Source organism: Vipera ursinii (genome assembly GCF_947247035.1).
Source record: "Vipera ursinii genome assembly, chromosome: 1".
Taxonomy (NCBI): Eukaryota; Metazoa; Chordata; class Lepidosauria; order Squamata; family Viperidae; genus Vipera; species Vipera ursinii.
Window position 1 is genome coordinate 302,794,369 of NC_139512.1, and position 27,890 is coordinate 302,822,258.

The following is a 27,890-nucleotide window of genomic DNA, read 5'->3' on the forward strand; positions in this document are numbered from 1 at the left end:
TTGATTGCGGAAGGATGGTAGCCCTTCTGTTTGATCAGGCAGCCCTCCAAACTGGTGGATGAAAGACTGGCCATAGAAATATGGTTCGTCACTAGGCTGCAGACAGCCAAAGTCACACTTACCATCAGGCAACGTCCATGGTGGCTGCGTCGGCAAACCAGAAGTCAAACAACAAAACATTTTAATCAGCAGTTAGCAATGGATTATTGATCCTAATTGGGATTTTACTTTTTAAAATTCTGGACTAAAAGACTTTCTACTTTTACTGAAGATCTGGGGGTTTTTATTTATAAAAAAGAAGTAAAACTGAAAAGATTATAAAAACCTCAGATCTAAAGGAAAAAATTAAATATAGAGGTGACATCTTGTGGCTAAACCTGATATTACAACCTGTTATTGCTCAAAAGAGACTTGGCTGGCAGCCTAGACAATAGATAAGACTTATAATCTTGAGGTATCAGCTGTGAAGCCCAGCTGTGTTACATACTTACTGGAAAAAATTATATTCTCTGAGTGCAAAGCTTTTAACTTAATACATCACTAAGAGAATATGGAGGAAGATCAGGAACAGATTCTCTTTATGCTGAAAGCAATTTACCAAACTATTCTTAAAGCTACTGATGAAATAAGAGGTTGCAGAAAAGAATGGGATGTCAGTCCAGATACACTAACTCAAATTTTGATTACAACTGAAAAACCAACTACACAGAATATAATGGAAAAAGTGGACCAATTAAATACTATGACAGAGGACTTAACTGATCAACAAATACAATCAATGGAAAACCCAGAAAAGGACTGACAATATTGAAAAGGGAAAAGATTTTCTACATAAACCAGAAGAAACCTGAGGATCAAGAAGACCAACAAACTGAAGAGAAGGTAAACATTTTAGACAATTATATCAAGATGGAAAAATAGAGAGACATTTTGCTAATCCTCTCCAAAAAATGGCGATTGGATGGTTTTTTCTATGTCAAACAACATTCACAACAACACAGGGAGATCAATTTAATGACTCAAAAGCACAGTCATGGAAGATGATTTGGCAAAGAAAGAAAGCTAGAATAAAACTGAAGAAAATTGGGGTTTTGACCTACTAGTGAGAATTAAAGTAGAATATTCTCAAATAGGTAAGATGTGTACTATGAATATTAGAAATTGTTATGAGTTGAGTTAAAGGATATTCTGGTCATTTAAGACTTGGAAATATAAACATTAATAATTAAATTTTAATACTGAATATATATAAATTAAAAAAATTATTGATGAATGTAACAAATATGTTTTTATTTACTGGTAATAAAAATTACTAGCTTAAATATGAGATAGTAGATATAGAGAGAAAAAAGAGGAAGTATTAAATGTTTAAATAAGAGAAATTTTGGTTAGTAAATTTAAGATATTTGGAAATTACTAGAAAATAAGAATATTATAATGTATTATTAACCAGCTGATGTAAGATCCTGGGATGAATTGTGATAAAGGAAATTGGGGTTATTTAAAACTTTGAAATTATAAATATTAAACGTTAAAATTAAATATCAATGGGAAACTAAAAATTGGGAAAAACTTATTAGGACATCATCTAAAAAGATTGAACGTTGGCTTCTGGTTTGCGCTCACAGTGCTGTCGGACGTTTGAGGAGAGCACTCTCTCTGCCGTCCCATTTTTCTTCATTGAGAGACCCTGAAAAGGGTCAAAAAGTTGCCCTGGAGGGGTGACGACCATGAGGAGGCCCTCTGATCAATTGTGGAAGAGCGGCATCCCTCCGTTTGATCCAGAGGAGCTCCTTTGGACCGACAAAGAAAAGATCCACCATTAACATGGCTGATCACTAAGCCATTTCCTGCCAAAAGCCAAAATTACAATGAAAGCAACGTGTAGGATTTGGGTGAGATCTTACCTTTCTTATTTCCCCAACTACTTTCCTGTGGAAGCATTCTGAAAATTCCCCCCCCCCCACTTTTGTAATAGTAGTCTACTTGGGGAATTAAAGCCTCAAAAGAAATGAAAAACATAACTAAACTAAATAACTAAACAACTGGACTTGCACCTTTGGAATATTTGGGGTACCAAAAAGTTCTTATCTCTACGGGGACCTATTACCTTATTTACCTTTTAAGACTGGAAAAAGAAAAAATGGAAAAAATCTAAACTGGATAAAAGCTTTATTTGAGTCTGGAAAAAGATTTTACATGCTATTGAGGACATCTTGTGGCAAAGCCTGGTATAGCAAGGAAACTTTCCTTTTACTGTGAGATCTGGCTGCAGCCCAGATTTGTCCTTGGCACTATTTTTAAAGATAAGAACTTGCAACACCTGACAGCGAAAATAACTTTTAGGAATTGTGGAGGCGGACATTTGCTGACCCTTATCAAAAATAGCCTCAACCAAAGACCTATCTGTAAACACCATACAAATGGAGGAATACTACCTTCAAATACAGTATATTGAGAATCCAGCCAGCCAAACAACAACTACAACACTGGACATGATCTCTTATCCAAGCCAGATGCGACTGAAAGAAGAAGAAGACCAGACTGTACCAACAACAACTATACTAAATCAAGCATGGGGATTTGAATTATTAGAGCAACAATTCAATTATTATAAAGGGGCCAGTTCCTTTGAAAAATTGACAACTGGATGGTCTCCTTGATTCAAACAACATGTGTAGGAATGAAAGGAGACTCACTTGAGAACTTAAAGGCACTGGTATGGAAGCCTGCTTGGCACAAAAAGAAAGCCAGAGTTAGATTTAAAAAATGGGTTCTTTTCTTTTGTGATTTATAATGATAGAGCCTAAAATCTCTTTTAATGGGCTAAGGGGAGTTTTTAAAAGATATAAATTGTTCTTATATTTAGGATATAGATTTGTAAGGGAAATGAAAATCAGCTATTAGAACATAGTTTTGAATTATAGAACTTGGAATGATATAATAAAAGATACTTTATTAATAATTGATGAACCATTAAGATGAGAAATAGAATATATTTGTGAAATAAAATAAGAATGTATCTAAGCAAACAACATTAGATATGACAACTACTATATAATGAAATAGGGGAAAATTAGGTTACCCGAAAACTAAGTATTATGGATACTAAAGGCTAATTTAGAGCACTGTAATTGAAATTTGGTAAAATTTAAAAACAGGACATGGATAGGTATAAGTTAAAATATATTGATAACTGTCTCAGCTGACCATGCTATAACTAGAAATGTATTAATTTGATTGTGATATTGTAATTAAAGGAATTGGAGAGGGAATTTTTTTCTGAGATATGTACAAAAAGATTGTTATTGGATTTTTGATTACCCAATCACCACGTTGCTTCATAAATATCTGGATGTAAAATTGGAAAATTAATAAAACTAGTTTCAAAAAAATATCCAATGTTAAAATGACTAAGACATGTATAAATTAAAAATTATTGATAAATGTAAGAAAGTTCTTTGTATTAAATTGATATAATAAGAATTGTACTAATTTAAATGTGAGACAGTAAATACCAAGGGGAAAAAAGAGGAAATATTTAATGTAATAGTTTGTGATCTGTACTAAAGAAATTTGTATGTTATTGAATTATGAAGCAATCCAGCCACCCCATTGCTTTTCAAATATTTAAATGTAAAACTGGAAAATCAATAAAAAAACTTAAATAAAATAAAACAAAATGTTTTGTTGTTTGATCTATTTAGAAGAAAAACCAAAACAACTTAGTTACCATTATATAAGCTCTCCCTTCAGTAAAGATTTAGACTTTTTCTTTTTTTTATCAGTGACAGGTTTTAGAGTCTTATATTTAGGACTTGAGTTTTGTATGTATGGAGAAATCATGGAGGTGCAAATTATGTACCCTGACATAATTTGCACCTCCATGAGGGGGTTATGTACAATGTACAGTAGATAGGGTTTTTTAAATTTATGTTCATTTATTTATTAAATTTATATGCCACCAATCTTATTGCTGAAGCAACTCTGGGCGTCTTACAAAATGATAAAATAAACCAATTAGAATTTCTATGAATTCAATAGAGATTAAGAATGAAGAGGACCAATACTATAGAAGAGGGATCTCCAAGTTTTAAAGCTCTTCTGGAAGATCAGAAGGGTGGGGGCAGATCGCACATCCTGGCTACAGGATGTTCAAAAGGGTGGGGACCACAGCAGAAAAGACTCTTCTCCTAACCCCCCCCCCAGTCAAAATTCCTTGACAGACAGGGTCTGTAGCAAGTCCCTTCTAGAAAGAATGAGATGGGCCAATCCTATTGGGCCCAGATCAGTTGTAGGATTCAGCCAGTTCGGACCACTTCGGCAGAACCAGTAGCTAATTTTTTTGTTGCCCAGGCCCAGAATGGACTTCCAGAAGCGGCATCCACACAGAGAACTGGTTGTTCACATATTTGAACCCCATCACTGGCCAAGATGGCTCCTCAGATATGTTAAGGATTAAGCAGTTAAGGATTTATTCTGTGCTGCACCCTTCTGCAGGCAGTTTATCCAAGAGATTGTTAATTTGAAGTCATTTATTTCTGTATGCACAGAGCATCATGTTCTTAGCCTCTCCCGAGTAAGCTGTAGCTAAGTGCTTTGCCTATCTCTCTAATGTATTTCTTGTAAATAAATGCCCTTTCTGTAATAGTCGTACCACCTGCTCCACTAATCCTTGGTAAGTCAGATTCCTATTCCTAGAAATATTCACATACACTTGTAGAATAGTGCAAACTCCAAGAAAAGGGCAATTTATCTCTCTGAGAATAATATGAAGCTGAAATAAAAACAAATTTGCAGCCAGCCTCACAGGCTAGGCTATAAAGATTTAATTCAGATCTGATTCTCTACAGGAGTTGCTATAAATGAGTTTAAACAACTGATGCTCTCAAAATGAACTGTAGCTGAGTTTTTACTGGGTTTGCAAAATCAGACATTCAGAAATAAGAGGAAGTATAAAGCACACAGAGGAGCATCTTAAAGTCTGTGGAAGTAGATTAAAAGACTAAGTCGGAGAATATTTTTAGAGAATAGAGCATTGCCTCCTTCATTATAAATCTTTTCAGAGGCTACTTTATTGTGTAGGACTGCTGATGGGGTTGGGAAGAAAACTGTTAAAACTTGCTTTAGGATGGTGAATAGCTAAAAGTTTCTCTCTCCTTCTCAACAATCCTTGCCACCCACTTTGGGAATGAAAACTAAACAGTTGGAAAGTGAAGAAAAACACGAAACTGGTCCGGCTGGGCAAAGTTTCAGAACAGTATTTCTTTTCAATGATGTTTGAAGTTGACATATTTATTGGAAAGTTACTGCAATTAAATTTAAACATTCTTTGCCTGGCACATCATGAGAAAAGTGGTGTCTTGATTTAGGTCAAACTGACGGAAGACCAGGATCTATAGAGGTAGTCCTCGTTAAGTGACTGCCTTGGATAGAATCCATTCCCAGTCACAATGGTGATGAAAAAATACCTTTGTGATCAATCCTTCCGTTTATGACCTTTGAAGGTCTATAAATGAAAATAAAGCTAAAGTTAAGTTCATAAGCACAATCACAGTTTGACTTAGTAACTACTTTGCTTAGTGATTGAGTTGCTGATCTCAATTGTGGTTGCTAAACAAGGAGTAACTACCGTAGTAATCACAGCACCAATCCATATTTGACACCTTTATTTACCTTACCTCCTAATCCTGCCGGGATCTGACTGCTCAAAAAAAGCTGAATCCAAAACTCTGTGTTACCCAATTTTCCCTTAAACAAAACATCTAAACAGTTTTACCATGTTGTCTCTGCAACAGCAAGATGGGGTAGCTTCTCATTGATGGGAATTCTTGCTTCATCGCCCTTCTCACCTCTACAGTTTCTCTCCCCCTCTTTCTCCATTAAAAGAAATAGTAGGGCTTTTTTTCTCTTTCTCCATAATGTTGCACTGTTTTGAGTCTTTACCAGGCAAGAAGCCAGAAGAGGGTTTTCTGTAAGTGTGTATGTACAGAGGCCTTTTCTGTCATAGTCAGTAACCAGTAAGGCCTCAAAAATGGCAAAACATCTCCTAATTCAGACAGGTGAATCATGTTACTTTCACAGTCCAAATGTGCCATGGGGCAGTATTTCATGCTTCTAATTGCTCTTACTCACCTTTTTTATCTGGAAACCTATATGCACCAGCATCTGTGAGGTATTTGCAGGTCTTTGCGTCAATGCTATTACAACGTTGTCTTCAGTCATAAGCTCTGGAACTTTGATAAAATATTGATGGTTTCTTGAAAGACCACCTATTTTGGATTAACAGTTATGATAACACACCTCAGACTTGATTAAGACCTTCTTTCATTCTCATTTTCTATTTCTATTTTACAATTACCTGGTGTACCACATTCTTATCTAAGTATATGTTTGTGTGTGTGTGTGTATTAAAAACAGTTCCTTGTTAGAAGGAGCTTTGATTTATTTATTTAGCGTATGGCTGGTCACACACAGAATTAAAAGCACTTCATATTTACAAGTTAGAACAGTTAAAACATTTTTTTAAAGAAGCAATTATAAAACCTAAGAGGAAAACAGAAATAACATTTCAGAGTTTAATGTCGAGTTTGGAGATCCAGTCTGTAGCTGCCATTGTTACGCAGAGGAAGTCCTTAAAATCTCCTGGGTATCTTCTATTAGTGCATTCCCTCACTATATGTTGGATAGTCTGTCGGGGAGCCCCGCAATCACATTGTGCTGAAGGTGTCTTTCCCCATTTATACAGAGAATCGGCACACACCCCATGAGTCGTTCTAATTCTATTGTATGTCACCCATATGTGTCGGGGTAGATTAAATCCTGGAGGTATACTATTAGGATTAATATGCTCAGAAATATCTTGGGAGGTATAGCTACTCCATGCTTCCATCCATTTTTGTATAGTGCTCTGATGTTCGGCCAGCAGCTTAAGTGCTGAGAGGAGTGGTGGATTTCTTGACTTTAATCGACATCTTAAGAGATCAGAGGTATAGGCATGAATGGGTAGAGCTTTGATTATTGAGCATCATGGAAATTTATTCTGATATACTGCAATGACAATATCCCTTTGAACATTAAAATTTCCTGAAATGAAGCATGCAACTCTCAGTAAACTTGCCAAGGAATAGTGACACAGAAAACTGCCAGGTATTGATACTGATCACTAATCCATTAAGTTCAGTATTTTCTTCATCAACTGTAAACAGTTTCCCGATCCCAGTTTGCTGGAAATTTCAGAAATTGATGGAGCTCTAGCTCCATTAAATTCCATGAAACTTAAGTCAAGATGGATACAGACAGATTCATGTGTTGTAAGCTTCATTAAATGAAAGACTGTTCATTAGCCTTGTGTAAGGTGATGTTTGCTAAAGAATAGAAATACTGTAGATACTGTTTCATGTTGTATACATTTATAAACATTTTTAACAAACTCAACTATGTGAAATGTTATTACTATATTTCCAACTTAAATAACAAATCTAAATATAAATGACAAACACTTGGAGTTAATGTAAAGATAACTAAGACTGCAATTCTCATTTGCCTAAAGAGTAAACCCTAGTGCCCTTAATGGGTCTTACGTCTATGTAAACGTGTGCATGATTACATTGCAAAAGGCTGAAGTATGATTTAAGAAGTCCCTGCTTTACAGTTTGTTTCTCTGACAGTGATGTGGTTGCAAAGAATAATAGCAATTTGAAGACACATAATCAGTCAAAATGATTATTATTGTCACTATCATTTTTTTCCAAATAAGTGTGTCTAGAAATGCAGGCCAATTCTAATTTGCCCTATTGTTGTCTGTTTAAAATATTGTTCTAAATCCAGGTAGTCTTCATTTAACATTCATTCATTCAGTGATTGTTTAACATTATGACAGCATTGAACAAGGGATAATTTACTATCGGTCTTCATAGTTGTAGCAGTCGCAGTGTCCCCGTGGTCACATGATCATGATTTTGGCATTCGGCAACCATTTTGCAACTGCAGCATCCTATAGTCACATTATCCCTATTTTTAATTTTCATGTAGCCTCCAAGAAGCAAAGTCAATGGGGAAGCTGGCAGGAGATTACAAATGGCAATCACATGGCTGTTGGATACCATGACCATATGGGAGTCATTAATATTGCAGCTGGAACTGTCGCAACTACCATCATAAATTGGCATGGTCATGGATGCCATATTTTACAATCACATTGCTTAGTATTAGACTTTCCAGTCCCAGTTACTGTCATTAAAATTGGATTATCTGAATAAAAACTAAAAAGATACTACACAGACTATCAATTCTATTACATACAGGGCACAAAGTTACCCATCTCCAGATTTACCATGTAACTAGAATATTGCTAAAATGATACTCCTACGAAAATGGTTTAAGATATCAAATTATCTGAGGCTACTTACTTTGATAGTTGCTCCCTTCTGGAAATAATTGGTTGAAATATGAAGCCACAGACCAAGACATATTGCTCTCCTTATCAAAATCCAAAAATGTGGGCAAGTTATTGCAAACAGACAGGGTTGAAAAATTGTCTTTCAAATCTTCAAATGATATCCTGAAAAAAGAGAATGAGATTTGGGCTGCAGACCAATTTTAGTTTCCGTCTGCAATTTTTAGAAGCCTAAAAAAGTTGTAGGGTGCAAGTATCTATGTAGGTATGTGTGTGGATATAGTTATAGATGATAGATAGATAGATAGATAGACAGACAGACAGACATTATATAGAGATGAGATAGATAGATAGATAGATAGATAGATAGATAGATAGATAGATAGATAGATAGATAGATAGATAGATGATAGATAGATAGATAGATAGATAGATAGATAGATAGATAGATAGATAGATAGACAGACACAAACACACACACACACACACACACACACACACAGAGAGAGAGAGAGAGAGAGAGAGAGAGAGAGAGAGAGAGAGAGAGAGAGAGAGAGAGAGAATTTAACACAGATAAATCCCCCAAAGCCTATCCATTAATGTGAGAATACCAGAATTCGCCATTAGCTCTGTTCATATAGAATTTTTCCTTGAATGATTGAGGGACTTGATTCCACTCCATAGAACTGTAAGAGATCAAAATCACATATGACTTGAAAGATACCAATAGTCTTGTCATTGTAACATTAGCTTATAGACCTTTTCATGCAAAGACTCTAAAAGTTGAAATCAAAATGGTAGAGAATTGCACCAAGGAAAATGCCCTCCCCCAAATATGCATTTCATTTTGGATTTATTTGATGCAGAAAGATTAACTTGTTCAATATATTTTGTAGTAACTTTTTCATCTGCCCATGAGCTTGGCCTTTTTTACTACAGAGTTTGTGGAATTCTTCTCATTACTGGATTTAGTTTGCTTCATTTGACTGCTTCTAATGCTAGTGTAACCTTTACAACAAAATTGCAAGGATAATTACAGGGGAAGAGACTTCTTCTCTAATGAGATAGTCAGCTTTCCACAACAAAACCCAGGAAGTGAATCTAGTGAGTAAAGTAGATCCTGGAAACCAGAACAGATGCAAATACACATCCCAACCAATTGTTCTAAGCAATAGAGTTGAAAACAGTGTCCCTGCTCAGTTCCCCGTTGTGATGATTTCTGCAAATCATGTAGTGAAGTTGCAAAGTATCATGTTATCAGGACAACAAATATTAGACAGATTACTGGGTAGATAGTGGTCTTTAAGGCAGTTTCCTCCCATTACTTGAAAGAATGCATGGATCTCTCCTGTCCTTTAGTGTTACAGATAGTCCTCAAGTTACAATGGCAATTGGGACCAGAATTTCAATTGCTAGGACATATGGAAATAAAGCACACTGTCACATGAATGCATCACTTAGCGATGGAAATCTTGGAAATCACAGTTGCCATTGTAACCCCAGGATTATGTACATTTTTAAGCAGAAAGAGTGATGTGACTGTACTGTATGTTCCTACCAAGATTCTGATTTAGGCACTGAGGACTGTTGTGCAACTGAGCTGGGAAAATACCACTGAAAAAGAAGCTTGATGCAAATCACTATGCTTTTATAATAAGAATGTTGAATCTATGATTATCTGTGGTTCACTATGCTTTTATAATAAGAATGTTGAATCTATGATTATCTGTGGTTCACAATAGGTGGAGAGGACTGACGAAACCTACATACACACACACACACACACACACACACTCACAGACACACGTGTGTGTGTGTCTGTGTGTTTGTATAAATGTGCTTTGAAACTCTTGCTATTTAATTAAGAAACTCAAAATCCAGACAGAAACTCAGAAGGAATGATTTTTAAAAATCTAACATTTATTTATGCAGGTCAGTCATGGCTTGGTCACTAAAGAATTTGAACTGGAATTGCTGGAATAAAAAGTCTACCATCATCATGAACTGGTTCAATTAAGGTCAACCTTAATGTTCTCATTGGTTAAAGTATAGTCTTGAATGGCCTCTTTATTAAGAAAATAATTCTTTCCATCTCTGACTTCTGATATTACCTCTCAGCAAACTCATTACAGGGAATTAGCTATCTAACTGTGTTAATTCCCAAGCTGCAATTTTATAATTAAGTGATAATTGTATTGTCTGCTTAGCATAAGCTAGGCAGGAATCAATAACTGTATTGATTCACACAACTTAAGGCAGCTTCACCAAAATTTCAATTGAATCCAAATTAGACTTTAATTTTTTGTTCATAGAAAAGCTGTAGAACTTAGTTGAGCTCCAACAACATTTTCAAGGGAATTTTATTTCTTGATGTTTTTCACTAAGAGTTCTATTAATAGCACCAATAGAAAAGAAGCTACAGTATAAATTATAGCATTGCTTCCCATCTTAAAACCAGAAAATGGTCCAGATTATCCAACATGATCATTCTCTGTTTTCTGCATGTACTAGGGAAAAATCACAAACTGTTATGGTTTTTTTCATTCATGTCAATAAAAATATGCAAAATTATTCCCATGAAAAGCAATGAGACTTAATAATATTTCTTTGTTTTGTTTTGTTTTTTTGGGGGGGGGCTTGAATCCAGGGTAATTCTAGCAAATTGTTTCTAAATGTGATGAAGGAAAATACTATACAATGTCTGAAATTAGGAACCAGATGACAACCTGCCAAAATTGAATAGCTGGCAAGGCTAAAGGGAGCTATTTCAGTTTCTCCAAGCTATAATTTTGCAAATGATTTTAGCAGCCGAGATGGACTATTTACTACCATGGCAGGTTGCAATGTTGGTTTCCTTTCCTCCCACATTTTTAACTTATATTTATAAATAATAGATCTCCTACTGTCTGTGGTCTTGCTAGCAGCAATAAACAGCTGTCACAATGCTTTTCTTGGCACCTCCTACTGTTCCCTTGCCAGAGATGGTGATGGTGGTAGTGGCAACAACAGAGGATCTCTGCTTCTGCAACTACTTTCCAAGCATTGTAGGGCAGCTAAAGATCAGTTTCCAGCTTAGGATCTTCTAGATCAGGGGTGTCCAACCTTGGCAACTTTAAGATTTGTGATCTTCAGTTCCCTGAATTCCCTAGGGAATATGGAGAGCTAAAATCCACAGGTGTTGCCAAGGTTGAACATCCCTGTTCTGGCTAATTTGGCTTCATGATTTCGGTATACATACCCACAGACAATATTGGCTGAGGTTTTGTATACATATATTAAATAAAAGTTATCATTTATCCCATTTAAATTTGCCTGTTAAGTACAAATTGGAGTAACAATTCAATTTGGGGTGTGGGAGGAGACAATTAATCAAAAATGGTAAGATCTGGCATTATCTGAATGAAGATAAATGGAATGGAAATGTCTAGGGATGCCTTGAATTTTAATATAGAACATGAAATGCTGACCCTTGGGTTGCAAGATTAGTTCTTGCAGCAGTATTATTATGCCAAGTCCCTACATGCTAACTCTTAAAGAGTGTTCTCATTCCAAGACCTCAAGGGAGTCATCCTTCTTAAGAAATTAAAAGATTGCAACATCATACCGATCACTCCAAGCTCCATTCCATTCCACAGTGCCCCACGGATTCCAGAGTTTGATTAGAGCTTCTTTCCTGTACATGGAAGGAACCTGTTAAAAAAGAAAGGAAGGGAAAACATCCTAACTTTATATATTTGGCATGAGGGAAGAGGCACACAGATACATTTCCTTTTATATTTTGGTGGATATCTCTTGAAGTATCTTTAGATGAAGACAGATGTGATCCTGTTAGGGAAATCCTTTTCTGAATAGGAAGAGTTTAGAGGTCAGACCATCACATTGCCTTATTCAGAAAATAAAATCCTCATATTCTTCATATCCTAATCCTGATCTCAGGGATACTGCTAGACCAAATTTATAGAGATGAGTCCTTTTTCTTCATATTAACATTTATTATTGAAAAGAAAGTGAAGATGAGCTCAGTTACAGTGATAATGGGGGCAATATTGGAAGACCTGAAGTACCAGGTGAAGAACAGATCATCCTGGAGAAAATCTTTCTCTATGGCCTGTAGGAGTCAACATTGACTTGATGGCACATAATCAATCAGTCAACATTTATTACAAAAATAAAAGTAACCTGTTGATTTATGAAAATTTCATTTGGGCTTTGGGTGATATGCAGATCTCTAGGGGAAAATGTTACTTTTAGCAGGCATTGCTTTATGCACTTCCACTTACATAAATAAGAAACATAAAAAGCTTCCAGGGAGATGCATAATACATCTAAAAAGTCTGTCATCTTCGAATATATTCACTGAATTCTGAATTTCACTCTCATTTGGATATAAACCTCTCTGAATCAGTATCTAAGTGCTATCTGCTCACACTTGAAATGTATTTTTTTCCCTAATTCTATACTGATTGCCAAAAATGTCTCCTTCAAGGTCATTCTAGCATCTCTTTCCATATGAGTCACTGAAATGTTTTGCATAAGAAATATATGATAGAATCTAGTAATAAATTCTGGAGTTGGTGGGAGTACAAGCTCAGATTTCAGGCAATTTATTCCCCTTGTTCTTACAACTAATTCAGCCATGTGACCCAGGTGCTTTGCCCTCCACTCCTAACTGTGATGATGCTGTATGTAGCATGAGCCAGCAACTTATATAACTGCGATGCCACCATTTTATAATTCAGAAATTGCTACACATCATATCCATGCACAGGCTAGTTCACATTAGTTTCTTCAGTATAATCCTTACCATACAGTGGGGGGGAAATAAACTTCTTCATATAAGCCAAATCCTTCAATCTTTTTGTTTAGGGGCTGATTAGAATGACCTGAGAATATCATGAGAATTTCACCTTTCTATAAAGAAATCATTGGTAGATAAGTATTATCTGTGTAGTTCCTGGTATGGAGCCAGTGATTAATGCATCACCTTAATCATAAAAGTTTATGGCTTAAGCAAAGTCATTATAATAATTAAAGTCTTTATGCTTAAAGAGAATATATTAAATCATAATACTGTTTGAATATCATTATCTGTTTAATCACATATTCTGTACAACAGTGGTATCATTCTTGGCTTCCAAAGTGCTGTATCCAAATACAAAGGAACTTTAAAATGCATTGATTACTAATTTTTTTCTCATAGGGGATTGGATTGTCTCTACATTTCATATATATATGTATGTGATGGTATGCAGTGTGGGTGGGAAGGGTATATGAAAGATGTGTCCATGTTGTAGGAACATCTGAACACTGATAATTAAGCTAGACAAATGGATTTGCTATTTCAATCTCCCATAAGACTCACAAAATACATCTCACACACCCAGTCATCTAGTGCAGAACTCTTTTTCCATGACCCATTTTCTGCAGGTCTAGGAGGAAACCCACTAGAAGTTACTTTGTGAAAGGCTCCTTCAGAATTGGAGCTGGTCTTCAAAGAGAAATGTCTTCATAATGTATTTGGCTGCTTAACTCTAGATTAAGATGCTTGCAAGACAATAAATGTCAAGAGCTATTGTCACCACTGAGCACTTCTCTCCCTTTGCAGAAAGCCAGATCAATTCTGTATCTCATATTAATGGGTAGGTTTGCTGCTACTGATGTAAGGAAAACCAGATTAGATAAATTTGCTGTCTTTCAAGACCTCTTCTCTTGTCATTGTGGATATTAGCATCAGAAATTATGTCTCTGGTGGGATGAGCACTAACCTCATCCTGATCCTCTTAAGTGCAATAACTCCTTTGCTTTATTTCACAATTGTTGGATTATTTCTTCTGGCTAAATTGATCTAGTCTGGAGAAGATGATATTAATATTTGGGGAAGGCAAAGGCTTGTGTTTTGGAAGAATAAGCCTGAGCAAATGACTTCTTCTTCCTATTCCAAATTTCCGACCCTCCATTTCAATACAAACTGCAAAGCTGTTCTTGAGTTTGAGCTATGTAGCTATGTAGCATAATTCACATTTTTGGGTAGTTGTCACTGGATGTGGTTTTATTATCCTTTAAAGGATGTATAATTCTATTACATTTTCTATCAAACAGAAAAGAACTTTCAAGTAGACTTTCTGGAAAACTTAAAGGATGGTCCTTGTTCCCAGAAAATGAAAGAGAGAGATTTTCAATGCAGATGAATTTTTTTATTGATTGTGTGTGTAGGTGTGGGTGGGTGGGTGGGTGAGTGTGCGCATGCATGTGGGTGTGCACATGTGTGTGTGTATGTATTTATTGTGAGATTACACATCTATAGAACCAAGCATAGGCAGTTTGCATGAAAGCTGAAAGTGAGAAAATAGCATGCCATTCAGAGCAGCAGCCTTGCTGATTTTTAACATGAAATTCACATATTTACTTATTACATCTAGAACTCATTTTTTATTCTGGAAAGGAAATCAATGCCATGGGATATCCAAGTGGTTTCTTGAATAGGCATTAACTAGATTTATCCATGCTTAACTTCAGCTTCATGCATGAACTACGGTACCATGTGCTAACAGACAATAGCTGAAAACTAGTCCACAGAAATACTCAATGTTCTTATCTATAGAGGGCAATTGTTTCATTTAACACAAGAAACAGCCTGTTATTCAGAGATTTTGTAGGAATAATGTCATTCCAAGGCTCAGAGCAAATAGGTTTTTTTTGTCTTTTGCTGCATCTCAACAAACTTGCACACTACACATATGGACATTACGAATATGTTCAGCAGGGAAGATTTCAGAAATGGTGCAGTGGTGCTACTCTACTACACCTCCTGCAGAAAATAATGAAGAATCCCATTTTCTGACCCTCCTAAGTATCTCTGCATTTTACAACTTGACTCCCCCACCTTTTGTGTTGTAATTGAAATAAACTTCAGAGCAGTCGAATTGTAGGATTTATTTTACATTGGCATCAACTATAGAATTGTTTTTCTTGGTACCCAGAAAGCCAACAGAAATTGCTCTGACTTATACCACAGGGTTAGATGATGATGATGGTGACGACAAATAATGATAATTGTAATAAGAATGCATCCCACCATTTCTTCACATAGAAAAAAGGGATATGGTGGGAGAGTTTTGGTTATTGTCTGATGCAACTGCTCAATTCCTGGCAGCTGAATTTCATGAATATTGATGTCTTCTCAAAAAACAGGGGGAAAGCTTCAAGACGTTGCAGATAGACAGAAAGAGGACAATGGTGTTGGAGGGGATCAAGTCACAGCTTCATCGGTTGCTGCAGGAGGCCAGAAGATGACGCGTGCCGCCCTAAGAAGAGCGAGACAAGAGCAAGAGCAAGACCAGCAGAAAGTTATGGAATCTTCAAAGTGTGCTTACAGTGAAGATGTGGGAGGAGAGCGGTCTAAAGAAGTTTTGGGGGTCATGACAGAGGTGCTCCAAAAGTTTTGGGGCGTTAAGATTGCTGATTAATTTTTAGATTAGAATGTCAATGGAGTAAAATTATTATAGAGGAGAAAGAAAGTTTTTTTTCTTTTCTTTTTGTTAATATTTTACACAATTTAAGATTGCTTGCTAGAAAAGTATATTAGGGTTATGGACTTAAAGTATGTGTTGAACTAAGAATGGGTATGTAAGCTCCTAATTAACAACAAGTTGTCTTAGAGATTGCCTAAATCTTTTTTTATATACTCTTTGTATTTGAACTTTTATTTGAACTTAAGGATGATTTGGAACTGCGAGACATTTGGCGTGATACATGCAAGAACTATTTTTGATCATAGTTTAGTTTGGTTGGAGATTATTAAGATTAACAGAGATAGGCGCTTTTGGCGTGTAACTGAGAATTTGTTTGGAAATTAGAGAAAGGTGGGAGAATGCAAATAGCAGGTGAAAGTTTTTTTTTTCTTTTCTTTTTTCTTTTTTTGAAATTAATATGAATAAGGACTGGGATTAAGAAAATTTATTTTGAGTAAAGCTCTTTTTCTGTTTTCTTCTTTTTTTTCTACTTTATTTGTAATATTAATATTGTTTGTATTCATTTTATATGAGCTAGAGAGAGATAGAATTTATAATTTATTGTTGATAACATAGGGGTGTTTATGTTTGTTTTTTGATTTTATGCCCTGTATTTAGCTCTGGGAAGTCGGGGGGGGGAGGAGGGAGTGGGGGAGAGGGATAGGGAGGGTTGGATAGGGGTGGGGGAGGGGGGGATTAAAGTCAAAATGTATTGTAAAACTTTTTAAATAAAAAAAACAGAATGAAGAATCTTTCTTGGGCTTCTATGCAGGTTTTTAAATGAAAGTTCAGAAGCTGGCAGTTGGCCAATGACTCATTAAATTAATACCTTAAAGGGGCATCTGTCATGCTCTTTTCAGGAAATCTTGTGAGTCCTCATCAAAATCACCTGCAGCTATAGATTTGAGTGTTGCTGTGGCAACTCCATTCTTTTGGCAGCTTGTCCTTGAGCAAGGTCATTCTGCCTTGTATCAGATCGATCACCAGCCCTGTGAGGTCACACTAGCATCCTTAAAATATCTACTTAGGTTAGAGGATGTCATTTTTACCATGTGGTTTCCAACCCTTGAAAACATCTGACATTAAGAATGAACTCTAAGCAGCTTACTAATTCTCACTGCATTGAGCACAATTAATTTGCTTATGATAGTCTCAAATTAAATTATCTCCATGGAATGAGCCTACTTATGTCTTCATTCATTTACATTCTGATAGCCTCTTAAAATTTGCTCGGGTTTCTTTTTCAGTAGCAAGCTATCTTTTAGTAGCATTGACGTAGCCAATAAATATTAACTACAGGCTTAGAGATCTTAATCCTTTACTTGAAAATAGTGAACTGGCTGACTATGGATTTGACTAAATTAATAATTTATTTTTTACTCTAACAAAAAGTTGTTTGGAGTATTTTTTGGAAAGCAGGAGTGAAATGGTGAAATCACTGAGGAAAGGAATTACACAATACTGCCTTCTGCTTCATAAAGCAATGTATCGACAAAAATAAAGGAGAAAAACCAGTAGAACAGTTGCTAGTTAGAAGAGAAGACAATAGCGATAGGAGAGATTTATTTATTTTACCTCTCTGGCATCTATAACAGCATAGACATGTTGCTGCACAATTCCATTCTCTGATACTTGGTTACCCGGCTTTTTCTGAAAGGGTACAAAACAGTTTTACTTTCTCTAAAACATTTACATTTGGTCCAACAAATACAGTAACTGGGTAGCTTTATTTTGATGTCACAGTGGCTCAGCAGTTAAGACACTGGGCTTGTCAGCTGGAAAGCAGACCACCCAGGTTCAAGCCCTGGTGCCATGCAACAGGATGAGTTCCTGTCCTCACCCCAGCTTCATGCAAATGCAAGTAGATAAGTAGGTCCCACTTCAGTGGGAAGTTAACAGCCACATGACCACAGAAATGTCTTCAGACAACACTGTCTGAGGACAACACTGGCTCAATCTCCTTGAAATACTGTAGAGATGAGCACTGGCCTCTAAAGTGGCAATGACTAGTGGAGTAAAATCTGCAAGGATTCCTTTATCCCAAAGGTGCTTTTTTCATGAGGCAACTGGATTGTCTTGTTTTTTCTTTGAAGATGTTTCACTTCTCATTCATGAAGCTTCTTCAGCTCTGACTGGATGGTGGGGAATGGAAGGATTTATACTCTTTGCAGAGAACTGGTCATTTGCATTCTTTTAATAAGTAATTGAGGCCACTGGAGGTTTATCTGTTTGTCAGGGTCACCTGTATCTGATGATACAGATAAGCCTCCAGGGGCTTCAACAACTCGCTAAAAGAATGCAAATGACCAGCTGTCTGTGAGGAGTATAAATCCTGCCATTCCCCACATCCAGTCAGAGCTGAAGAAGCTTCTTGGATGAGAAGTGAAACATCTTCAAATAAAGAACAAGAAAGTCCAGTTGCCTTGTGAAAAAGCACCATGACCTGGATGACCGAGAACCTCCATAGACAAGGATTATTTTACCTTTTCTTTTAGTTTGATGGGAATAAAAATCTGGATCTTTTTTCATGGGAGAGGCACAGCCCCCACTAAAATTATGGGTGCTTACCCTTAGGACATGTACTACTTATGGCATAAGCATAATTGAGCTAAATCTGCTGAATAGCTTTGACTTGCCACCTGCTGCGTTTGATAAGCTCCCTATTTTTAAAGCAACACAAGCAGTCAAAAGCAGGTTTTTTTTTAAGAGCACTACAAGGCATATGCATTTTAAATTGCCTCTTCTGCTTTGGAGAAGGGATGATCTGCTTCCCCTTTAGTAGAATAAATTTCTGGATCTCATTTTCATTTCCTGAGAAAGTCTGCTTAAGCCCAAATAGTACACTATTACTGAGAGTTAGCAGGGGCAGGTGGGAATTGTATTTTAAAAAATATATAAGCTGCTCAAAGACCCTCCAGCTTTGTTTAACCTTTAATAAGTGTGGTGAGTTTAGCAGCACTGGGCTCTGTATACATAGGCACTGGATTTTCTCTGGTGCTCCATGACCAGGAAATAGAGGATAAGATGTAGAAATCTTTCTGCAGAAAGCATGCTATGACTGTTTGCCAATCTTTTTTTCAAGTTTTAAAGAAAGCTAGAAAAGCATTCCTTAACAACCTTATGCACCAGGGTTTATTCCACTTTTGGGGGGAATGGAATGATAAATGCTAGCTAGGCTGTGCTTGTTTGTTTGTTTCCTGCCTTTATTATGTTTACAAATAACTCAAGGTGGTAAACACCCACAATATTTCCTCCTCCTCTTATTTTCCCCACAACAGCAATCCTGTGAGATGGGTGGGACTAAGAAAGAATGACTGGCCCAAAGCCACCCAGATGTCTTTCATGGTTAAGGTTTCAGAATCTCCCAATTTCTAGCCTGGTCCCTTAACCACTTGACCAGGGCTTTTCAACCAGTGGTATGGGTACCACCTGTGGTACATTGGCACCTGGAAGGTGGTACGCGACCATCCTAGAAAAGTGGTAGCGGGGGAGGGGAATGAGCTGAACCGGTGGCAGCACTGCACAAGCCTGAGCGAGAGATGGCTGGAGCTGCAGGGTTGTCAAGGTTCAGCAGAAGCGCCAGGATCAGTGCTTCTTCAGAGCTGTCAGGGCTCAGTTGAAACACCAGGATCAGCGCCAGGCTCCAGCTGGAGCTCGGTGCTGATCCTGGTGCTTCTGAGCCCAGAAGAAGTGCCGATCAGCTGGAATGTTGCAGCATCCTCAGGGTCTTGTGCAACTGATTCATATTTATGATGATCACAGTGTCCCAGGGTCATGTGAAGTGACCAAAAGCTGCTGCAACCACCCAGCAGAGGGGGGAAATAAAAACCAAACACCCACCCCACCCCACCCCCGCTGCCAATCCTCAACAGAAATGCTTACAACAATGAAAACCTCAGACAGGAGAAACAGTGCCGCCGGGCGGGCAGGCAGGTGTCTTGCTCAGTTGTGGCTTGGGGGGCACTTTTTTCAGTGCCATTGTAACTTCGAACAGTCATTAAGCGAACTGTTGTAAGTCGAGGACTACCTGTACTTCATCACTTTTTTCCTTCTTTTTTTTTGGTCATATGTTGCCATATCCTAAAAGTGGTACAATGGTTGAAAAGGTTGAAAAGCCCTGCACTAGACTAACTGGCTCTCAGTATTGCCAATTCCATAATAGATTCTGTTGAAACATTCCAAACCCTTTCCTATGAAATTTGGGGTTAACTTAATTTATATCTCTATTATGGGTGGTTAATCTACATTTAGAAAATGCAAAAAAAAGGAGAAGAACATTCTGGATTCAGTTGTGGATAGGGAATCCAATTCCACCAATTCCTATGGATTAGCAACAGGTCATTCAACAGGTTTATTTTAGTCAGCCCGGACAAACAGAACCGGGAAAACATGCCTTATATAGGCAGCTGTCAAACGGGACAGCAAATCAGCTGTGGGAGTTCTTCCCGCCAAGGAACCGTGACCAATGGGTCAGCTGGTAGTTCAGAATCTCCCCAGTGATAGCGCAAGCGCGTTAGCTGGGGAGGGAGGGAATCCCGTCAGCTGGTTTTGGCGGGCGGGCGGCGTTTTGACAGCTAGCCGCCGTTAAAGCGCATGCGCCAGTTTTGACAGCTCCGGCTGCCACTGTGGGCTAGCCGCGGTTTGACAGTCTTAATGCGCATGCGCGGCGTTTGACAGCTGTCAAACGGCCGCGTGTACTTGTAGGCCGCGGGAGCGACTGCGCGTGTGCGCTACTTTTGACAGCTGTCAGTGCGGCCGCGTAAAGCGGCCTATGACAGCTGTCATTATAGTTTTTAATATGTTGCATCCTATTTAGGAAAAACACCAGCAAAGGAAAATCATCCATCCCAAACTTGCTAATAAATGCATCTTATAAATGTCAACCTAAATAATTGAATTTCCTCTAATTCCTTTTCCCTCTATTCCTCATCCTTTTATATCTTTTTACTGGTGGTTGTGAACTGGCTTTAGAGTTTATTCTTCTTTTTAAATTGAAATGAGTTGCTTGTGGAAACAATAGTTAATTGAAGAACAGAATGGGGAGTAAGTAAATAAGCAAGTAGGTATGTAAAGGATCTGGCTGCAACGATATTACTGAGATCAAATTGAGTCCTAAACGCAAAATATGTTTGAATGTTCTTATCCAAGCTACTCTGCTTGTATCTGTCCATCTGTATTAGTGCATCCAACTTACACGCCCACTGGAAGTACTGAAGCAAAAAAACAAGAAAAAATAGCATTCTGACCAACTCTTTAGGATTTCAACATGGAAGGGAGAATCCCAGTTGACATGCTAGTGGGAAAATAGTCAAAATGTGACAACTTCCATAAGCAGCAGATTGCTGGATTTATTCAGGGTGGGGGGGGACTTTAACTTTTTTTTTGCTACATCCTAAAGAATATTTGGGATGGGAATGGCTAATAATGAAAAGGTGTTATAATGTCACGTAGTTCAAAGATTATGTTCTATTTATTTCCAGAGGAAAAAAGTAAACTGGCAAACAATAAGAAATCGGCAATATTTAAAACAAGGGCCTATGTAAAAGTCTTAAAAGCCCAAATGACTAAATCAGGGATGGAAAATTGTAAGAAGAGCAACAAATTCAAGAGATATTAACACTTTTAGCTAAATAGTTATAGTATAGAGCTGGAAGGGACCTTGGAAGTCTTCTAGTCCAGCCCCCCCGTTTAAGCAGGAGAACCTACACCATCTCAGACAAGTGATTGTCTAGTCCACAGGTCTGCAACCCGCAGCTCCGGAGCCGCATGCTGCTCTTTCAGCCATCTCCTGCGGCTCCCAGTCCTCTGCTATGTGCAGTCCAAAAAAAAAAGTGAGACTAAAAAAGTTCAACCAATCAATTCAAATATGCAGGGTAGGTGCATATCTCGCCTTGGCTCCACTCTTCAGTCAAACCCTGTTCTGCGCATGCGCGCATGTACACGCATGCGCACACATTTTTTGCGGCTCCCAGTTTTTCCTTTTGTGAGGGAACCGGTTCTGAGTGGCTCTTTCACTGTTTCAGGTTGCTGACCCCTGGTCTAGTCTCTTCTTAAAGATCTCCAGTGATGGGGCACCCACAATTTCTGGGGGTCAGCTGTTCCACTGGTTGATTGTCCATAGCTCCTGAATACTTTCTGTTGGCTGAAGATTTTATAATTGGATGGAACCACAGAAATAGTTCTAGAACTTATAGCTAACTTAACTGATCAAGAGGTATAAGCTAGTGTCAAATGACAAGCGTGACGCAAGAATATATGGAAGAAGATGCTCCAGAAACCAACTGGAAGCAAACAAGGAGAAGAGACATTTCTAGCTCTTGCCACATCTTGCATCAATCAGTTTGCTAATACATTTCATGGTTAGCCCAAGAAAGAGTTTTGCCATACTTTAATCTGGAATTGATTAAGACATAAGTCGCTGACATGTTCTGGTTTTGTCAGAAGGTCAACAGAACCCAGTAAAAGGCTCATCTCAGAATTAATATGATCTGCACATGTAACAAGGAGCAGTGCCAAACAAGTTTCATTTTCCACAGATAGTTGTTGACTGTGAAGTCCTAACTCCACTTGGTTTCTTGGGTCAAATTCAGAATTTTCTATGGCTTGGGTCTCTCAACTTTCTAGTATTATCTTATGATCATATATGTTTGGTGGGTCAACAGAGGTACTGCTTTATTTTCTTGCTTTCTGGCATTCTTCTTAGCACTATCCAAACTATGAACTGTTCTTCGCCGTGAAAGGATCGTTTGTGTCCTAAATGCATCATTTCACCACAAATAAAGATCTTTTAATTTTCCAAGAATCTTCCAACTGTACATAGTCACGGTTATTGTTGTTTTGATATCTAAAGGATTTTTTCTGGTAATTTTAGAGAAACTATTCTGAGAATCTCTTCTGAACAACAGGATACCAGTCTCTGTAAAGCTAACTTCTAACTTACCATTTTAGGAGTGGTGCATGCCATTAGACAGCCTGACGAAGCAGCAGTTTTCATTATTTCAAACAAATGATCAGTAAGACCAAATCCCAACTGGACCCCACCTGTGAGATCCACAAAAGCTTCTGAGATAAAGCCGTAGTGCAACTTCTCATAAGAACCACGCAATCTAGAAGAAAAGGGAAGACATTCATGGTAGGCAGCAAAAGGGAAACAATACAGAATGTTTATATGTATAAAAATATAAAAGAAAATTGATGGTTAGAGAAGTTCAGGTAAGTTAATGGTAAATTTTCTTTCTAGCACCACTAGTGTGTTCTGTTAAGTCAGACTAGAAATAGAAATATGGCTTTAAATTAAAAGTATATTTCTCTTATACTGCCATTTTTGATTTACCTAATAGGCTAGATATTTTTTTCTTACTTTGTCAATTAAAAGTCAGTAAATGGATTATACTATAGATTTGTTAATAGTTCTTTGTTTTAGATTTATTTAATTTCTTTTTTATTGAAAAGTTTTACAGTACATTTTATTTATGACAAAACAAAACAAAACCCCTCCCAACCCCCTCCCCTCTTCCCAACCCTCCCCAACACCTCCCTCCCTCCCCCTCCCCACTCCCCGACTTCCCAGAGCTAAATACAAGGTATAAAAGTAGAAACAATCATAATCTACCATAAGCAAACAACAATAAACTATTAAATCTATCGCACTTTAACTCTTATAAGATGACTACAAGCAATATAAATATCACATCAGTACTTATTCAAATGCTAAATGATTCCCAGAGCTAAATACAAGGCATAAAAGTAGAAACAATCATAATCTACCATATGCTAACAACAATAAACTATTAAATCTATCACACTTTAACTCTTATAAAATAACTACAAGAAATATAAATATCACATCAGTACTTATTCAAATGCTAAATGAAACTTTTTAGTCCCATATTAATCTGTTAACTAAAACCTTAACAAATAACTTGTAGTCCGTGTTCAAAAGTGATATTGGTCTATAATTTTTTGCTTGAGTGATATCCTGATCTTCCTTCGGTATCAAAGAAATAAAAGCAGTTTTTTCTTCCTCAATTATCAATTGATTCATCTCTTCCTTTTGTTCTTGTGTAAGAACTAAATTCCAGACTACATCTATGTTTGTTATTCAAATATATTAACACACCTCTCATATAAGCTTTACTAGCATCCCAGACCATTTCAATAGTAGTACCCTTATACATATTAATTTCAAAAAAAATCCTTCATCTGTTTTTTACATTCATCCACATTTTCCTGATTTCTAAACAAAATCTCATTTAGACGCCAGGAGCGCCTATCTCTATTATCCTTGTCTATCTCTAGCCAGACTGGGCTATGATCAGACATGGTTCTTGAACAAATCTTAATCTTCTTAATCCTGGAAAAGAAATCATTGGTAATTAGTATAAAATCAATCCTAGAAAAAAATTAATATCTATCGGGGAAAAAAAGTTTAGTCCTTTTCTTGCAAATTCCTTTCTCTCCAAATATCTCGCAGTTCCAAGTCCTCCTTCATCTCAAAAAAGAATTTAAGCAGTTTAGCATGACTTGGAATACTTTCAAAAGAACCACTCTTGTCCATTTGTACGTCCAAAACACCATTCCAATCTCCCATAAAAATAAAAGATTTATAATCCAACTGAGTAATCTTGCTGTGTAGTAAACTATAAAAGTCTGCTTGTTGTTGATTAGGAGCATATAATCCAACCAAAAGTTTTTTTTTACCTTCTATTAACAGTTCTATTATAACATATCTTCCTTGTTTATCTGCTTCAATTAACTCCGCTGTCAAGGTATTCTTAACATAAACAACCACTCCATTTTTCTTGTCTGTTGCAGAGGCAATAAATTGTGCACCCAGTCTTGAATTTAATAAGTACTTTTGGTCCATGACTCTAATATGTGTTTCTTGTAAACAAATAACATCATTCTTAAATTGTTTTAAATATTGAAAAACTTTCTTTCTCTTCTACGGTGAATTTAAACCATTAACATTCCAAATTAGAAACTTTGTCGCCATCCTTCGCATCCCAAAGCTTTTGGAGCGCTTCTTCCAAGATCCCCTTTGCATTCTTAGGTCACGCCCTTTCCACAGCTTCGCTATAGGTACGTTTTGGAGGTCCCATGATTTTCTGCTGGTCTTGTTCTTGCTCTCGTCTCATTCGTCTCGAAGCAGCACGCGTCATCCTCTGGTCTCTAGCCTCTTCCGATGATACTGAAATTTGATCCACTCCTGTAGCTTTCTCCTCTATCTGCGTTGTTCCTTCAGCACCTCGTAAATTCTCACTACGTAGTTGAGGCTCTCCCTCACCATTCTTCTTTGTAGATTCCAAAAGTGGTATGGGGGTTGCTTTTAAAACATCACATTCTGCAAATCTTTAACTGTAAAGGCTGGTGCAGGTGCAGGTGCAGGGGGCAATAAAGCTTGCAACGAAGACTGCTGCACCGGAGAAGCCCCCGCACTTCTAAGAACTTTAGAGGATTTAGCCGCCATTTTCACCCACTATTGCCTGCTAAGCACTTTCACTTTCAAACTCCGCAAAGTCCATTGAGTTAAAGATCATAAATCCACTTTCACCTGAATCTCCTGCATCGCTCTGCCTGCGTCCAAGTTCTCCAAAGTTCTCTCTTGCTAGCAGGGATGGTTGCAGACACCCTGTTCTGCTCCAAAAAACCCAGAGCAGAAGCGCCTCGCAGTCCGGAGCAAGCCCAGGCTTCGGGGGGGCTCGATCCTTCAGCTGCCAAAACTTTAAGTTCTGGTGGCCCCGGAGAGCTCTACCCCTACCTGGGCGCTCAACCCCCTCCTCTTCTCCTGAGGAGGGGGCTTCCGAGCTGCCAAAACAGCTGATCGGCGCTGTTTTTGGCTGCTCTACGGAGCCGCGGGGCTGACAGCGTAACAATGGCTGCCTCCGGCGACGCCTTGCCATCCGGAAGTCAGATTTATTTAATTTCTTAATTCAACACAAACAGTAAGTCTTTTCTTGGTTCTAGTTCATCCCCTTTATTTTTCTTTTTTCTTTTCTTCTTTCTTTCTTTCTTTCTTTCTTTCTTTCTTTCTTTCTTTCTTTCTTTCTTTCTTTCTTCAAATAAATCAGGGCTTTTCAACCTTTTCAACCATTGTACCACTTTTAGGATGTGGCAACATCCAAGTACCACCAATCAAAAGCAATGTGTCAAAAACTTGATGACCAAAAAAAGGGGGGGGGAAGTGATGAAGTACAGGTAGTCCTCGACTTACAACAGTTCGCTTAATGACTGTTCGAAGTTACAATGGCACTGAAAAAAGTGCCCCCCAAGCCACAACTGAGCAAGACACCTGTCTGCCCGCCCGGCGGCACTGTTTCTCCTGTCTGAGGTTTTCATTGTTGTGAGCATTTCTGTTGAGGATTGGCAGCAGGGGTGGGGTGGGAAGGTGTTTGGTTTTTATTCCCCCCCCCCCATCTGCTGGGTGGTTGCAGCAGGTTTTGGTTACTTCACATGACCCTGGGACACTATGACCGTCATAAATATGAATCAGTTGCCAAGCATCTGAATGTAAATCACAAGACCCTGGGGATGCTGCAACATTCCAGCTGATCGGCACTTCTTCTGGGCTCAGAAGCACCAGGATCAGCACCGAGCTCCAGCTGGAGCCTGGTGCTGATCCTGGTGCTTCCACTGAGCCCTGACAGCTCTGAAGAAGCAGTGATCCTGGCACTTCTGCTGAACCCTGACAGCCCTGCAGCTACAGCCATCTCTCGCACAGGCTTGTGCGGTGCTGCCACCAGTTCAACTCATTCCCCTCTCCCACTACCACTTTTCTAGGATGGTCATGTACCACCTTCCAGGTACCAATGTACCACAGGTGGTACCCATACCACTGGTTGAAAAGCCCTGACATAAATAAATCAATACACATCCATCCATCTAGCCCTATGCATGTCCTGGAATAGGTTCAATATCTCCTATGCAATTAAAAGAACTGAAGAATGTTTGTGGTCATCATACAATACAGTAACCCAGAGAAAAAGGACAGTTCATGTCCATCTTGTGTTGGATTTACTTTCTAGAGCCATTGAAGAACACAATATGGCAAACTCTCCAAGGTAGCAGGTGTTGCCTCCCACTTTCTATTAATCGGAATGAAACGTGACCTCAAAGTTTCAGACAGTACAATCCAAGAATATTATGGTTCTATTTTTTGAATGGGTTAAGTACAAAGAGTCTTATTTAATCATCCCTCTAGCACAGAAGATAGTGGGCTCCAATAGGTTGGAAAATTTTCAATCTTCCAGGAAGAAGGGCGAAGCCAGAAACGAAGCTGGGTTGAGATGTTACATAAAGATGAGCTTCAGAAAAAGTCTTCTACAAGACAAAGTTATAGAAAGTTCTGTATTTGTCAGACTCACAAAATAATTGAAAATACTTCTAAAAACATCCCTGCAGTTTTCTTTTCTGACAAATCTTTGTCCCCAGATAAGCCTTTACGTATACATTGTTTAATGCTGCACGCAACAACTATATCACGCATCACATCCTGAAAGATAAAATAACACCCTTGGTTACAACCTGAAGTTAAAAACATTTTCTCTGTTGGAAGGAGATCTGCCACAAATAGGGAAAAGAGAAAGTAAGAATAAAATTAAACACAGCCTAGGTGTTTATTCTTTGTTCCATTTTTATTTAGTTCACATCATTGAATGTTCATCAGATAGTGCCACACCAAACACTAAAAAGAATGTTTCAAGTCTTTTTTTATTTTATTTTGAGCTTATAATTATTAATATAAAAGAAAAAAAGAGGAATCAGAATTCACTACAATAGTAACATATGTCATTTAATAAAAGTAACAACACAATCTGAGCTTCAGCCTGAATTTAAAAAATAGAAATCCATGGTTTATTTTATTTAAAGCTAATGTTTCCAACCTAGCCTTTTCCTTTCTATTTCTTCTTTAACTTTTTTTTCTTTTCTTGTACTTTTTGCTTTCCGTTTGTTTTCTTTCCATATCTTTTCTTCTTTACTTT

At 37.6% G+C, this 27,890-nt stretch overlaps 1 protein-coding gene across 1 annotated transcript in view; it reads right to left on the reverse strand.

Annotated features, from left to right (window-relative positions):
* The window catches only part of LOC310632781 (calpain-13-like), a gene marked incomplete at both ends in the record, with an annotated part of 96,125 nt that overhangs the window by 35,581 nt on the left and 32,654 nt on the right, over positions 1-27,890 (reverse strand). Inside the window, 5 exons of the mRNA XM_083350200.1 lie at positions 6,136-6,272; positions 8,412-8,563; positions 12,003-12,088; positions 17,485-17,559; positions 22,850-23,015. Coding sequence (XP_083206326.1) covers positions 6,136-6,272; positions 8,412-8,563; positions 12,003-12,088; positions 17,485-17,559; positions 22,850-23,015 — 616 coding nt within the window. The remainder of the gene's footprint in view (positions 1-6,135; positions 6,273-8,411; positions 8,564-12,002; positions 12,089-17,484; positions 17,560-22,849; positions 23,016-27,890) is intronic.